Raw genomic sequence first — 11,616 nt, 5'->3', positions numbered from 1 at the left:
TTAAGGAGTACAAGTACAAACAATAACATTCCAATGATTACTTTGGTAACAACGCAATGAAAAGGCCTCGAAAAAGACAGAAGTGAACTGGTTCAGCCCACTGGCCGCCCCAGTTGTTCAGTAGATTGTACACCCTTGTAATTTGTATTGTTAATGTATAATGTAGTTTTCCCAAAAAAAAGACTCTTAAGATTGATGCATTTTTGCTGTAAATACACTCTTAGGAATAAAGTACATTGCTGTACCTTAAGTGTAGCGACTGGCTGTGTATTTATTTACCTGGATCTGCAGTGGTAACTAACTTGACATAATATACCTCCTGAAACAACCATTACCATATCACAATTACAGAAACCATGTCCACAGACTCCATACACACACTGGAAGCAGCGAAGCAAAAGGAAAACAGTGAAATGACGAGAATAGACTATTGTACATATGTTAGAATTTGTCTCTAGGTATTTATTGTAAGGGTTTTTGACAGCATTTTGTCCAGAGTACGTGTGCATGATTTACAAATCAGAATGAAAACACTTGACCATGTTGTTTTATTGTAAATTGAATGTGGTTTAATACATTTGTCTTGGATACTGACACGCAGGTCAACAAAAGCATAATAACCAACTTCGAGTGTCTTCTAGGTGCAGTGCTTGGACTGACAGTCGCACGCAGTGACAGACAGGACAGTGTGGTGGCTGCGGGTACCATTGGCACACAGGACGGGCACGCTGACGGGCTCTGTCTCCATGGCGACGCAACACACACACTCCTGCTCCACCGCGGCCCTCTGCAGGGAGTACATGGACTTACTGCGACATTTGCCCTGACAGACAGAGAGACAAAGAGGATCAGATGGTGAGACAGTTAGTTTGAGGACTACAGTGATGTTTGATGGATCAGCAAATTACTGTGTGACTGAGTGTCCCCTTACCTCACAGTAGTGCAATTCCACCTGCTGCTCTGATTGGCAGTCGTCCACTTTGACATAGTTCAGTGTTCCCGCTGTCTTCCGACATTCTGACTCTGTACCTTCTCACCCACACGTGTACACACTGCTTTTAAAAACAGACTTAAAAACAAACGATAACTAGTAAAAACACTACTCACACATCTCACAGCATGTAGTTCCAATCTGGCTCACAGTCCCCTGAGAACAAAAAGAGTAGTTTTGTCAGTAAAAAAAACAAACAAACAGTGTTGAAGCTTGAAAATGAATGTGTATGGGCAGTTGGGTGGCACGAGGCACTCGCACCCCATGTTCGAGACATGATTGGCGGTTGAAAGGCGGGCAGGTGGTCGTTCGAATCTGCAGCGCCAGGTCTCCTTCGCTGTTAACGCCGCAAGCGTACTGGTTGCAGCCGTCTTCCTTTGTGCTGTTCACCTGCAAGTATAGGATAGGATAGGACAGGACAGGATAGGATAGGATGATACAGTATGGTACCATTGCATAACATTACATTATAGAATAGGATCCTATTACAGTACAATATCTCATAGTATAGTTTAGTGCAGGTGTGAGCAAACTATGGCCCGGGGGCCACATGCGGCCCGTTAAATGTTTGAATCCGGCCCGCCGAACTTGAAAAAAATTAAATGAATAACACTTGTAAATGTTTTATTTTATAAATACTGGGGGTTTTCAAAGTTATATATATTGTTGTAATGATATTGTTCACTTTCATTTAAAATTAAATGTATTTTATTTCTCCGATGAGGTGAGGTTACCAAAACACGCCATCCATCTGCTCCTGGTCCCTCTGTCAAATTTTAGAACCCATTGTGGCTCGACAATCAAAAAGTTCGCCCACCCCTGGTTCAGTGTATTATCAAGTGCTATCTGTACTACTATTCAGTGATTCTCAAAATGTGGTAAAAAAAATACTCATGGAAGGCAGCCTCACTCTGGTGGTACATGAGAATTACTAAATCAACAAAGTGTAACATAATGTTTCAGTGTACTGAATATTTTTAATCCAGTGTCAAATACAGTTCAGTTGTATATAACCGTTCAGTGCAATGATTTAGCATTAATATTTTACAACTGTGTAAATATTTTTTGCAAGCAACACAGGGTCAATTTAATATTTTTTCACAAATCGATATTGTTGGTCTGTCTTTGCGTTGTCTGCGATTTTGATGCATTATTAATCGATTTAAAGTGGTGAAAATAGCTTGATAGCGAATCTATTAACACTCCAAGACATATGAACAGTCTAAGACGTATAACAAAACACTGCCTCTTCCTCACCCCATCTGTAGCATTATGTGTCCTCAAGACGTCCATGATATTTCAATTGAACCATTATTTAAGTACAGTTGTTTCCCTGCTTTGAAGCACAGAGTTAATGTTCAAACTGTGCATAATGTGACCGTGACTTAGAATTGCATTAAATATACCTTTGAGGAATATAAACTCTGCTTTTTGATGAACCTGGTCCAACCACAGTATGTTGCTGTATTTTAATGTTGGTTGTTATGATGGTACGTGAAGAGCAAAATATTTATTGAAGTGGTAATTGGTATAAAAAGTTTGAGAACCTCTCTACTATCGCATCAAGAAAATAAAGTATAGTTTACGGTGAAATAACTGTATACAAACCTGCAGACTCATTTGCTTGCCATCGGGCATTTGTAAAAAGCAAGTCGTGGCCGCACAGCGACCACAGCAAGCGCCTTCCAATTTCTGCTCTGTGTATCCCTGTAGTGAGCACTACACGTTAATTTATGCACATGCACAGACCAGCATAACTACCAAGCCTGCACTGGACAAATGCAATATAAGACATAAGACATAAGAAATACCATAGGACATGGGGTACAGGTCATTCTCTTGCAGGAGAGCCGGTGTTTCTTGATGAGACCGCCTTCTACGATGCATTCACACCGTGTGCACACGTCTGCCATCAACGTCTCCCCTGCCTATACACAAAAACAAAACAAAACAAAACAAAACAAAACAAAACAAAACAAAACAAGACAAGGCAAAACAAAAAACACACTATTTAGATACGTGCTATTATATATTTGAGTTCCCATAATATGCCTGCTTTAACATCGCAAAACAGATCGAATAGAAGTCATTCACCATTTAAAAAGAAAAGATTGCTTACTCCTATGAGCGTGTGGTTCAGGACGCAGACATCTAAGGGAGCTGTGAAGGAGAAATGGACCATCATGTCAGGTCAAGCAAACGTGAGCGGTATGATTGCGACCTCTGCTGGAAAGACACCGCAATTGCATTTCAATGGCATGTAGTAATAGTCAAGATTTGGGGGTCTTCGGTTTGTGACAACAAACAACATTTGGATGTTAAGAACAGCGCACAATAAACGAGTTTGGAAGGATGGAAAAATATGTGGTCATGGGGCACAAGAAATCATGCTCAGTTACCGCCAAACTCAGTCATTAGATCGTTTTATACAGTCAACACCTCTATTATTGACGGTACCAAAACACTCCTTTTAAGGTGCCAGGTTTATGAAAGCCAGCACGCTTAACAGCAAACAGCTGCGTGATGGAAGCTTTAAGTAGAAGTCAGACCGACAGGTGTGGCATCCTTGTGGGGTTGCCGCCAGTGAAAGCAGGGAGATACATTTCTTAAGATGATACGTTCTGGATCACTTGGCAGGGGTGAACGTTAACAACTGATCTGTTGATCATGCCTAGCTGCTCTACTTAAGTAAAGAGTCGTTTGTGATGAATTGAATAAAAAAAGATGGATTTGTGTATTATTGAGTCAAGGTAAGGAGTACAAGTACAAAGTAAGCTGAAAAACAACTACTCCACTAAAGTATAGATACCCCAAATTTCTACTTAATTAAGGCAACAAAGTACTTTTACTTGGTTACTTGACATCTCCGTACAAATTCCGGTTACACCTGAGCTTAGCTCATCGCGTCGTGCGTGATGTTTACCACATTGGCAGCGGGGGCAGCAGTCCTGCGTATCGCAGCGTAACTCGGAGCCCAGCGGGCAGGACGACGTTTCCATCGAGGAGCAGCTGATTTTGGTGGAAGAGATGAACACCTCGTCCTTCATCCTCACGCACTTGTGCACCACACATTTGTCACGTGAAGACTGCCATTCCTCCCCAACCTAAAAATAGAGATTGAATACATTAAATTTGGCAGAATTGGTGTCCGAATTATTGAGGGCAGGTGTGAGTTGTAAACCTGTCTAAGAGTTCCTCCGATCATTGCGTCCCCTCGCAATTCTCCATCGGACTCCACACAACTAGTTGCTCTGCACTTCCCGCAGCATTCTCCAATGGACAGAGTGTACGTTGAACCCTGTGATGTAAATACATACAACAAATAATTTCTACATTTGCACACTTAGGAAGAAATGCACAATCAAATGGTTGTTCATTGATTTTTGTAACAGTGTAATGTTAGTGAAAAACGTGATGCTTTAATGCATTTTGGACTGGCATTGTTTATTACTGAGATCGATAAATTAAAAAATATAAAAATAAAAATCAGAGACTTAAAAACGCCAAAGGAATTCAAAGACATCCTTTTGTTGATCTCACCAGCGGGCAGTTCCGCTGGCATACTGGCGTAGAGCACTGAGCAATGTGCAGTGATGTGTCTTTGTCCTGTAGTTGGCTGCAGCTGCACTTCTCGCAGCCCTCGTCCCACTTGCTGCCAACCGCATGGACCACGTCACCCACAACACACACCTGTTGGATAATCATATTTCAATTCATTTTTAATTTAGTTAAAAATTGAATCACCCCCAAACGACATCACATAGAAATAGATCCATTTGTCCATCCATTTTCTAGCCCAAAGGTCACTCACGTGTTGTTCATGGGCACCAAGTAGCCCCCAATATAACATGAGGAGCACGCAGGCCGGTTTGAAAAATAGTTCACTGGCGAGAAGACATTGTGATTTTCTAGGTATTTGTAGAAGTGATCGTTTGAAAATGTAAATACTGACTGAGATTTATCGAATTAAATCCATTATCCATTTCCTATTTATTGTGAGAAATGTGTGTGTATTCACATCATTAATCATATCATAATATGAAAGTAATTCCATTTTTTTAAATTTCAGAAATGTGCATCAAACTGGTTGCCCTAAATAAATAAAAAACAAAATCTGTCACCAAAAAAAAAAAAAAAAAGGTTCCTGACCCCTGTTTTATTATATTCTTCATTTGACCAGTTCCAAGTGTAACGTTTATGCTGCAACTACCACGACTAAACAGTATTTATGTTTCTATATCTATTCATTCACCAGTGTGCAGTTTGGATGACATTTATGAAATGTGTGTAGAAAAAGGTGATTTGTCAAAGATTTACTTTGTCCGGCAGGCAGCTTATCTCTGTGCAGCCGCAGTCGTCCGTCTTGGAGGCCGTGATAAAGCCGGCCGGGCAAGTGCGGGTGACGTTCTGGCAGCTACACGAGCACTCAAACACATCGCAGCACTTTGTCTTTTTGACTGTAAGTTGGCGATGGGCCCCGCACACTGGCGCAGGTCTCAGAGAGCAGTCCTCCTTCTTGCAAACTGGTTGGTTGAAAAGAGATGAAGCCATGTCAAAGTCAAAGCGTTCACAGGTACATGATCGCGGGTGTGTGATCTCCGGTTACTGAGAATGAGATCGTGCCCTACCGCACTCGTGTATGGCTTGACATTCTCCTGGATTTCTCAGAACGAGCACCTCACCATCCTCACAGCGGGGCGCCTCGGCAACATCACAGCTCGACAGATCACACGCTGAAAAGTCGCAGAGGAAGCAAATGAGCTGCATGGACACTGAAGTCTCAGAGGTAAAATAATAAATGTGTTATAGTTATATTATCCCCCTTTTTCATAATTTTAAACATCATCATCATCTTCTTCCTCTTTTGTCATCTTGGGCAGCTAGCTAATGCTATAAGCCAGTCCTCCCTCAAGAGTCTCCAAAATGCTGCTGCTCGCCTACTAACTGGAGCTCATAGGAGGGAGCACATAACTCCAATTCTGGCCTCTCTTCACAGTCTCCCTGAGCATCTTAGAGTTCATTTTAACATTATTTTATTTGTATTCAATTCTATCAATGAGCTCCTCCACCCCTCTGCACCTGCCCGGTGCTGCAGACTAATCGGAGGCTCAGAGGGGATCAAGCCTTTTCTGTTGCCGGTCCCACCCTTTGGAATGACCCCCTGCTAAAAATTCATACATTTTAATTCGATAGCTTTTGACTCAGCATTAGACTGGCCATTGTTTTGGTGTTTTACTGTTTTGATGTTATTCATTTATTGTTTTGACACTCTACATGCAGCAAAGGTGTTTTTTGTTGTTAAAGTGTTATAGAAATGTGTATAGTCTAACACAGAATAAAAGGTTGACTGCCATAAACTTGCTAAACTCGTGATTTTGTTTATACCGCATTCATACTCCGGGCAGCATTTGGAGTCCCTCTTCTCCTTCAGAACTTCACAGGCTCCGCACATGGGTGCTACAAACACAACACAAACATTCTGTTCTAGGGGATGGCTGTCAAGTGTTGTGGAGTTAAATTGAGCCTACTTGCCTTTGACATCGTTACACGGTCGTGCGGTGCAGTTGATTTGTTGTCGGTCCAAACATAAGCAAATCAAGCACGGATTGTCATCCGGTACCCAAGTCTGCAGATACTGTGCACACACAACACAAATACGCACATGCTTGTGATAAATTACCAACACTTAGGGACAGTCCAAAACAGTTTTGGGGAGCCCATGCACTTGCTCTTGATCACCACTTTGTAAGAATGTATTTATTTAATTTCCCATCAGTCTCACACACACACTATGAGCATCTTGTCTTGGTCATGAGTCAAACCTGATATGCGCGTCCACGATGGTCCACACACTGCTTGCACTTCTCTGGTGGCACACACACTCCGTGATGCATAACCATCCCGCTCCGACAGAAACAGCCCTCAGTGGGTGTGTCTGTGCATGAAGACCCGTTACCCGTGGCGACCGACCAGTCACCCCGCAACGGCTGTGCACTGTCACAGTCCTCCACGCAGCCCGTATGGCACGCACTGTACTCCATGGTGGCGGGGCACTGTAAAGCTGTCACAGATGGAGTTTAGGTGGCGCTGGGTATGACGTTAACTAAAATGCTGTACAATTAAGTGAAATGTTGGAAGAAATTGCAAATGAGAATGATCAGTTGACAAATGTGGAAGTCTTACAAGGACAAAAAAAGTGTCATGAAGACGACATAATGAGACTTACGGCAAATATGGGGGCTTCTCCATTCTATACACACACCCCTCTGTCTACACAGGCGTGCATACGCAGAAATGAGCTCGCAAACGTCCGACTCCTCACATGCCAGCTCCTCGCATTTGGTGAGGAACATTAGGACAGGTATGTGCGCATGACAGGCTTCAAACACCTGTGAGCGCAGGGCCTGGCATCCCATGGCCGCCCCGGAGGCACACACCACTTTGCGTTTGGGCACGCACACGCCCCCGTCACCGGCCGTCGTCCATTCGGAGATGAAGTTCATCTGATCAGATGTGGGGCTGCCGTTACGCAAGGAGAGAACGTTTATGGATTCTTCTCCGCAGGCGCCTACGAAGGAAGGCATAAGGAAAGGACAATGTCACATCAACGCCATAATGTAAGTGATCCCAGCATTTCTGAACCTCCTGTTTATGAAGCATGAATTTTACAAAAATGGCAATAAAAGAATATATGCTGGAATAATAGAGGATCTCACAAATGGACATTCTAAATGTGAAATCTGGGTTGCAAACAAAGGCTGTTGGTGAATAAAATGGGTGGATTTGATCAAAAGCCACATTCACACCTGCAGACAATTACGCGTTATCCACTACACTGGCTCGGAAGGAAATTTATGTGTTCGGTGTTGGTTTTCAACTACGTTACCACAGAGTCCAGCTGTGTGGCCGCTCATGCTTGCGTTGAGCAGTGAGATGGTGAACTCGTTGCTTTGTGGTGTGAATGTCAAAACGAAGCCGTGGTCGGTCTTGAGCTGAAGCATCACTCCACCGAAACGCACCAGCTCCAGACCCGCATGCCTCCATGGTAGCGAAATCTCCTCTCGTCCAAATAACGCCTGCGCAAATTGAGTGAATAAAACCAAGGGAGTCCAAACTTTTTTTCACACATGGCTGCACACAGAAAAATCTAAGGACTCAATGGCTGCATTTTCACTTACCGTCATATCATCCTTCAGTCGGAGTTTACTCGGCCCGTGCGTCACTTCAATGGCTTTCATGCAGACGCGGTTATACTGCGCCGAGTCCTGACAAGGGCCGTTGTGGAGCGTGACCTCCGAACCATCGCTGACAGTGAGGAGGGTGTAGGAGCACATGCCTTCTGCGTCCAGCCTTAGTGGCAAGCTGTCAAATCGCACCACATGATTGGTGGAGCTGCCCATGCAAATACCTGCCAACACACACACACATCAACCACAGGGAGAGAGACAATAATACGAGGTTATAAATGCACTATAAATAGTGAAAGTGCATAATTGCGTGGCATCAATTTTTTTTCAAGAGACATATTGCATATGGCTGTGTTTGCACTGAAATACAAGCCCAAATTGCATATATTGTGTAACTGTAACTTACTCGACACAAGGAAGTGAGAACATGGAAGACAACAATCATACATGAATAACACAAATATGAAATGCTACATACACATTTAGTTGGCCATATTTAATATCTATATAACTAATGTATCATACTTAAGGGAATCAGATTTGTATTTTATGTGAATGTTCCATTGGCAAATATCAGATTTTTCTACGTACGTCTGAAGATATCTGACTCTGTGCTTTTTTTTTTCTATTCACGCTTAACTCTAAAATTGTACCACTTAGGAGCACACACTCTTCAACTGCGTCACATGAACCATTAAATGTAAGCCTCATTTCATCGTTTACAAACTAATTTCAGTAAGTTTGAGCCTCTCTGTTTACATACACGGGCATTCCCAATGGCAGTTGCAGGCCTCTTGGACTTTCACAGGTAGCATGTTGTTCCTGCACGCTGGCGGCTCCAGTCTATCGCAGCTGACTTTGTGGTTCTGCATGGTTACATCTCCGCTGGGATGGCACAGCACTGAATGGCAGCCGTCCTCCAGTAGCCATGACTCTCCAGCCTGTGGCACACAAGTAAAAAAGAAAAAATACCCAAATAGATTACAGCACAATTAACGGAGATTCTTTTTTTTTTTTTTTACCGTGTTACTCACTTTTCTCTCTGCGCCACTGTCATCAAAGCACACTCCCGGCGGACCAGCTGAGAGCCAAAGCAAATCACAGCCAACAACTACCGTCATAATCACTGATATTATAAAAACGACAACAATGCTGCCACGAGTTGAGTTATTTTCATCTGTGTCCAAGTGTATGCGAGGACAGGCACCTCTGCAGATTCTTTCTGCATAACTGCGGTCCAAAGTCAGCAGCATCCGTAACTGATCCATACTCTTTAAGTGCAAGATGTTGTCTTGTTTGTGGCCAAGAGTGGCCAGCTCGTTCTGATCGTAGCCTGGACCCACGCCGATGGGGAACACTGACACACCTGAGGGACAAGACAATCCAAGCAATGGAGTGCGTAAGAGGAAACAATCGGGTTCTTGATCATTTTGATTCCAGGGAGTCATTTTTGATGACCCCTTTATAATATTAGCGCCAATCGAACATAAGAACCACATCTACACCTAAATGCCATTAAAAGCTGCCTGTATTAAAGATAAAGTTGAAAGGTTATAAAAACAAATACCTATTTTCTAGGAGTAAAAAATATTGTAATGCTTGGATTATATTCGTTAAGAAAAAAAAAACCTTCATAATCTTGACAAGGACAAATAAGTACTTTGTTGGGATACAATGTCCAAGAAAAAGTTTAACGAGTGAATTTCAAAAACAATTTATTAACTTGATTCTTGTAATAATACCCCTTTCATTTTGCAAAATATCTTTACTGACATGACATTGTTCCTGTAATAATAATGTTTCGATCGAAGAAAATTAACCTTCTAATTTGTACTTTTTTTTAAAAAATGAGGCCACATAATTTACAGCAAAATATTTTGCATACCCCTGGGGATGCAGGGACCCGATTTTGAGAATAACCGCTGGAAGGAGGAATTCTGTTCGTTACCTGCCGCCAGTGCTTCTTTGGCTGCTTCTTGGACCTGATCAGTTGACTTGTCGGTCACTATCATCACCACAGCCTTGGCCACGCCTACTCTCCTTTCTTTCATGGCCGCTTGTACTGCGTACCGGAGTGCAGAGCCTGAGCAGGAGACACAGCGGTGAGCTCCAATGAGTTGCTCACGTGGGCGCCTTACATATTTTTATATCCTGTACCAAGTGGAGGGGCCGCTGATCTCCTTCTGGGAATGTTGTCCACCAAGCCAAGGAGGCGCGACTTGATCTGTTGCCCCCCCCAGGTGAACTCCACGGTGACGGTATCACCGTATTGAATCACGCTCACATGAGTGCCATTCGGACCTGCATGCAAACAAAACAGGAAGATGTTCTACTGAACACAATTCTTCAACTCCTAGGGTCTGATTTCCTGAACGCAAACTTAATTGCTCATGCTTCAGTAGACCAGCGGGGTACGTCTAGTGGTTACATCTGCAGCACAGTCATGTGGTTTAGGTTTGAATCTGGGTGGAATTTACATGTCCACCTGCTTGCATTGGTTTTCTCCGGTTATTCCAGCTTCCTCTAATCTTCCAAAAACATGACTGAATTGTCTATGGGAGTGAATTAGAGTGTTAATGATGACTTGTTCTCCAGTCCAAGGTTTACCTGCCTGTTGCCCAAAGTCACATTGGATCGTCTCCAGCTCACCCGCCACCCGAATGAGGACAAACACTACAGAAAATGGATCTCTTAACAATGTGTCTTAGAGTCGTTTGTCAACCTACCGACATCCGCTATGTTGATGAAGGCTTTCACAAAAGTCTTCATGTCGTCAAGCTGCTCCCCGGATTTCAGGAGGAAAATTATGTCCACAGGTGTCTTACAAAGCTCTGTAGGAACAGAGAGAATACTATATCGTATATTCACATCAATACGGCAGAGTTATATTGAACCCTTGCCGATTCATCAATCACCATTCGTGAACGCACCTACTCGCATTTTTTCCTGTAGAACCGTACTAAAGCATATGATAGCAGTATGTGAGTTTGAGGTTACTCAGAGTCTTTACAGTAGTTTCTTATGCATGAAGCTGTCTGGGCGGACCCAAACGTTTGACCGGTGGTGTACTACATGTAAAATAAATTGAGTAGTTCAGCAAGTTAAAAACAATGAGTTTGAAACATTAAAATATTTTGGGTTCATGGTCTGGGTTAAACTAAGGGTTGGCACGTAAAAATATTTTGAAAGGGAGCGTCCCAGATTCACAAAGCTTTTGTCTTTGTTATATCTTCAGTAACTGCCGCAAGTTTGTAGTTCACCAGTCACCTGTTTGCTTATTCTGTGGAACCTTTTAGCTTGAAAGCGCACTTATTCACATTTTTATGATGCCATAAGATGCCCCCAAAGCCATGACTAAATTATAGAGAGAAAGGGGGAGAGCAGGAAAGAGAGAGAGAGAGAGAGAGAGAGAGAGAGAGAGCAATGGCAATATGCCGC

General features: G+C 42.9%; 1 protein-coding gene across 1 annotated transcript in view; it reads right to left on the bottom strand.

Annotated features, from left to right (window-relative positions):
- Positions 1–531: 531 nt before the first annotated feature.
- vwf (von Willebrand factor) overlaps positions 532–11,616 on the bottom strand; it is a 28,430-nt gene continuing 17,345 nt past the window's right edge. The window contains exons 30-53 of the mRNA XM_088298638.1: positions 10,905–11,009; positions 10,336–10,479; positions 10,127–10,261; positions 9,386–9,544; positions 9,213–9,259; positions 8,942–9,119; positions 8,170–8,399; positions 7,878–8,067; positions 7,218–7,559; positions 6,814–7,052; positions 6,524–6,626; positions 6,377–6,448; positions 5,620–5,724; positions 5,309–5,514; positions 4,532–4,681; positions 4,173–4,289; positions 3,915–4,095; positions 3,111–3,151; positions 2,803–2,919; positions 2,600–2,698; positions 1,253–1,381; positions 1,108–1,147; positions 932–1,029; positions 532–823 (exon numbers count right to left, since the gene is read on the bottom strand). Coding sequence (XP_088154764.1) covers positions 638–823; positions 932–1,029; positions 1,108–1,147; positions 1,253–1,381; positions 2,600–2,698; positions 2,803–2,919; positions 3,111–3,151; positions 3,915–4,095; positions 4,173–4,289; positions 4,532–4,681; positions 5,309–5,514; positions 5,620–5,724; positions 6,377–6,448; positions 6,524–6,626; positions 6,814–7,052; positions 7,218–7,559; positions 7,878–8,067; positions 8,170–8,399; positions 8,942–9,119; positions 9,213–9,259; positions 9,386–9,544; positions 10,127–10,261; positions 10,336–10,479; positions 10,905–11,009 — 3,413 coding nt within the window. The 3' untranslated portion in view covers positions 532–637. The remainder of the gene's footprint in view (positions 824–931; positions 1,030–1,107; positions 1,148–1,252; positions 1,382–2,599; positions 2,699–2,802; positions 2,920–3,110; positions 3,152–3,914; positions 4,096–4,172; positions 4,290–4,531; positions 4,682–5,308; positions 5,515–5,619; positions 5,725–6,376; positions 6,449–6,523; positions 6,627–6,813; positions 7,053–7,217; positions 7,560–7,877; positions 8,068–8,169; positions 8,400–8,941; positions 9,120–9,212; positions 9,260–9,385; positions 9,545–10,126; positions 10,262–10,335; positions 10,480–10,904; positions 11,010–11,616) is intronic.

Source organism: Idiotropiscis lumnitzeri, chromosome 6 (genome assembly GCF_059441095.1).
Source record: "Idiotropiscis lumnitzeri isolate Australia: NSW breed Sydney's pygmy pipehorse chromosome 6, RoL_Ilum_1.0, whole genome shotgun sequence".
Classification (NCBI taxonomy): Eukaryota; Metazoa; Chordata; class Actinopteri; order Syngnathiformes; family Syngnathidae; genus Idiotropiscis; species Idiotropiscis lumnitzeri.
The sequence above is the reverse complement of the archived record's forward strand: the minus strand, read 5'-3'. Positions and strand labels throughout refer to the sequence as shown.